The sequence below is a fragment of the Petromyzon marinus genome, chromosome 66, assembly GCF_048934315.1.
Source record: "Petromyzon marinus isolate PM22_M1 ecotype Great Lakes invasive population chromosome 66, UKy_Petmar_22M1.pri1.0, whole genome shotgun sequence".
NCBI classification, from domain to species: Eukaryota; Metazoa; Chordata; class Hyperoartia; order Petromyzontiformes; family Petromyzontidae; genus Petromyzon; species Petromyzon marinus.
In genome coordinates, this window is record NC_133732.1 from 11469226 (window position 1) to 11473399 (window position 4174).

A 4174-nucleotide genomic window follows, 5' to 3' on the forward strand; every position below is an offset into this window, starting at 1 on the left:
ACTTGATGCCGAGTCAACCTAGGGGAGGCCCAGTTATCAGTTCAGAGATAATCGATATCACTGATGGTGGGTGGCCGTGAGCCGGATCGAACTCGGGTCTCTGGCGGCTTCGTAGCACAGTGCGCTAACCACTGCACCACCACTCCCCACACACACACAGTGTGCTAACCACTGCACCACCACTCCCCACACACACACAGTGTGCTAACCACTGCACCACCACTCCCCACACACACACACAGTGTGCTAACCACTGCACCACCACTCCCCACACACACACAGTGTGCTAACCACTGCACCACCACTCCCCACACACACACAGTGTGCTAACCACTGCACCACCACTCCCCACACACACACACAGTGCGCTAACCACTGCACCACCACTCCCCACACAGACACACAGTGTGCTAACCACTGCACCACCACTCCCCACACAGACACACAGTGCGCTAACCACTGCACCACCACTCCCCACACACACACACAGTGCGCTAACCACTGCACCACCACTCACACACACACAGTGCGCTAACCACTGCACCACCACTCACACACACACAGTGTGCTAACCGCTGCACCACCACTCCCCACACACACACAGTGCGCTAACCGCTGCACCACCACTCCCCACACACACACACAGTGTGCTAACCACTGCACCACCACTCCCCACACGCACACAATGCGCTAACCGCTGCACCACCACTCCCCACACACACACACACAGTGCGCTAACCACTGCACCACCACTCCCCACACACACACACAGTGTGCTAACCGCTGCACCACCACTCCCCACTCACTCACAGTGCGCTAACCGCTGCACCACCACTCCCCACACACACACAATGCGCTAACCACTGCACCACCACTCCCCACACACACACACAGTGTGCTAACCACTGCACCACCACTCCCCATACACACACAATGCGCTAACCACTGCACCACCACTCCCCACACACACACACACACAGTGCGCTAACCGCTGCACCACCACTCCCCACACACACACACAGTGCGCTAACCGCTGCACCACCACTCCCCACACACACACACAGTGCGCTAACCGCTGCACCACCACTCCCCACACACACACAGTGCGCTAACCACTGCACCACCACTCCCCACACACACACAGCGTGCTAACCGCTGCACCACCACTCCCCACACACACACACGCAGCGTGCTAACTGCTGCACCACCACTCCCCACACACTCACACACACAGTGCGCTAACCGCTGCACCACCACTCCCCACACACATACACACAGTGCGCTAACCACTGCACCACCGCTCCCCACTCACACACACAATGCGCTAACCACTGCACCACCACTCCCCACTCACACTCACAGTGCGCTAACCACTGCACCACCACTCCCCACTCACACTCACAGTGCGCTAACCACTGCACCACCACTCCCCACTCACACTCACAGTGCGCTAACCACTGCACCACCACTCCCCACTCACACTCACAGTGCGCTAACCACTGCACCACCGCTCCCCCCCCCCCCCCACACTCACACACAGTGCGCTAACCACTGCGCCACCACTCCCCGATGGCCCCTCCCCTCAAACCCCCCTGACGTCATCGCCGCCGTCTCGCGCCAGGCGGTGGAGGGGGGAACTGTGGAGGGGAGGGGGGGGAGACATCACGTGGGTGACTTGGGGTACACTTTGAAAATCACTCACGCGTTCTATATATTGGGTGCACTTTGTAAAAACTACCGTGGACTTCACTGGGTAGGCGTTGGGTGCACTATGAGAATGGGTCACGTGTCTATATCACTGGGTGCACTATGAGAATGGGTCACGTGTCAATATCACTGGGTGCACTATGAGAATGGGTCACGTGTCTATATCACTGGGTGCACTATGAGAATGGGTCACGTGTCTATATCACTGGGTGCACTATGGGAATGGGTCACGTGTCCATATCACTGGGTGCACTATGAGAATGGGTCACGTGTCTATATCACTGGGTGCCCTATGGGAATGGGTCACGTGTCTATATCACTGGGTGCACTATGGGAATGGGTCACGTGTCTATATCACTGGGTGCACTATGGGAATGGGTCACGTGTCTATATCACTGGGTGCACTATGAGAATGGGTCACGTGTCTATATCACTGGGTGCACTATGAGAATGGGTCACGTGTCTATATCACTGGGTGCACTATGGGAATGGGTCACGTGTCTATATCATTGGGTGCACTATGAGAATGGGTCACGTGTCTATATCACTGAGTGCACTACGGGAATGGGTCACGTGTCTATATCACTGGGTGCACTATGAGAATGGGTCACGTGTCTATATCACTGGGTGCCCTATGAGAATGGGTCACGTGTCTATATCACTGGGTGGACTGTAAGAATAGGTCACGTGTGTATATCACTGGGTGCACTATGGGAATGGGTCACGTGTTTATGTTAAAAGGGTGCAGTGTGAAAATGGGTCACGTGTAAACATTAAATGGTTGCACTATGAGAATGGTTCGAGTCACCTGATCGCTATGAAGGCTCGTGGCCCCGCCCACCAGAGACACGTGACCAGGATGGCCCCGCCCACCGCCAGCAGCGCAAGCAGAGAGGGGGGAGGAGCTTCCACGTGACCTGGGTCTGGAAGGAGATAGTGAGTGGAGTAGGTGAATGAGTGGGTGAGTGTGTGGGTGAATATGTTAGTGGGTGAGTGGGTGGGTGAGTGGGTAGGTGGGTGGGTGAGTGGGTAGGTGGGTGGGTGAGTGGGTAGGTGAGTGAGTGGGTGAGTGGGTGAATGGAGTGGGTGAATTAGTGGATGGGTGGGTGAGTGCATGGGTGAGTGGGTGAGTATGTGAGTGGGTGAGTATGTGAGTGGGTGAGTTGGTGAGTGGGTGAGTGAGAAGTGGGTGAGTGGGTGGGTGTGCGGGTTAGTTAGTGGGTGAGTGTGTGGGTGAATATGTTAGTGGGTGAGTGGGTCGGTGAGTGGGTAGGTGGGTGGGTGAGTGGGTAGGTGAGTGAGTGGGTGAGTGGGTGAATGCAGTGGGTGAATTAGTGGATGGTTGGGTGAGTGCATGGGTAAGTGCATGGGTGAGTGGGTGAGTATGTGAGTGGGTGAGTTGGTGAGTGGGTGAGTGAGAAGTGGGTGAGTGGGTGGGTGTGCGGGTTAGTTAGTGGTTGAGTGTGTGGGTGAGTGAGTTGGTGAGTATGTGAGTCGGTGAGTGGGTGGGTGAGTGAATGGGTAAGTGAGTGGGTGAGTGGGTCAGTGGGAGAATCAGTGAGTGGGTGAATGAGTGAGTGGGTGAGTGAGTGGGTGAGTGAGTAGATGAGTATTTGGTGAGTGGGTAGGTGGGTGAGTGTGTGGGTGAGTATGTGAGTGGGTGGCTGGGTAGGTGAGTGAGTTGGTGAGTATGTGAGTTGGTGGATGAGTGAGTGGGCAAGTGAGTGGGTGAGTGGATGAATGAGTGGGTCAATGAGTGGGTGACTGAGTGGGTGGGTGAGTGAGTGGGTGAGTGGTGGGTGAGTGGGTGGGTGTGCGGGTGAGTCGGTGGGTGGGTGAGTATGTTAGTGGGTGATTGAGTGGGTGAGTGAGTCGGTGAGTGAGTCGTGGGAGGTGGTGACAGGTAACGTACAGGACTGCCAGACAGGGTGTAGTATGGTGGATAGTTCGACCTCCCAGGCCATTTCGGTAACCATGAAGGCCGGTCTGGACTCACCTGGAAACGCGACGGCTGACGGGGCTCTGGTAAGCGACTCTGTCTCAGGGAGTAAACCCCGGACAGGTTCCGGGTGGATACCAAGTGGCCAGCGGCCCACCCCGGTGGGGCAGACGACTTGTGGTCCAGATGGCCAACGGGCGCATAGGCGGAGGAGCCGCTGGATATCCGGTTCTTCACGACGAGCCTTCCAATCGTCTTCGTTTCCTGCCTTGCTATTGGACCCAGGCGTGGCTCCTGGCCTAGCGCCACGCCGTAGCCAAGTGTGCACCGGCCCCCGCACGGACATCTGTGGTGCCACCGGAGCGGAGCAGCTCGGCCGGCGCTACCCTCTCCTCACACCCCCCACGAACTCACTCACTCACGCCCCACTGAACACTCACAGGCACCCCCGTAGGGTCTCGAGCGAGGAGGGATCGCCTGGCACGATGGGTTTTCACCCGAGGACCCCGCTAGCAGGGACGTCCCGCG

General features: G+C 57.2%; 1 protein-coding gene across 1 annotated transcript in view; it reads right to left on the reverse strand.

Moving 5' to 3' along the window:
* Positions 1–1557: 1557 nt before the first annotated feature.
* SPACA1 (sperm acrosome associated 1) overlaps positions 1558–4174 on the reverse strand; it is a 26241-nt gene continuing 23624 nt past the window's right edge. Inside the window, exons 6-7 of the mRNA XM_032944751.2 lie at positions 2516–2630; positions 1558–1637 (exon numbers count right to left, since the gene is read on the reverse strand). Of these exons, the coding sequence (XP_032800642.1) occupies positions 1583–1637; positions 2516–2630 (170 nt within the window). The 3' untranslated portion in view covers positions 1558–1582. The remainder of the gene's footprint in view (positions 1638–2515; positions 2631–4174) is intronic.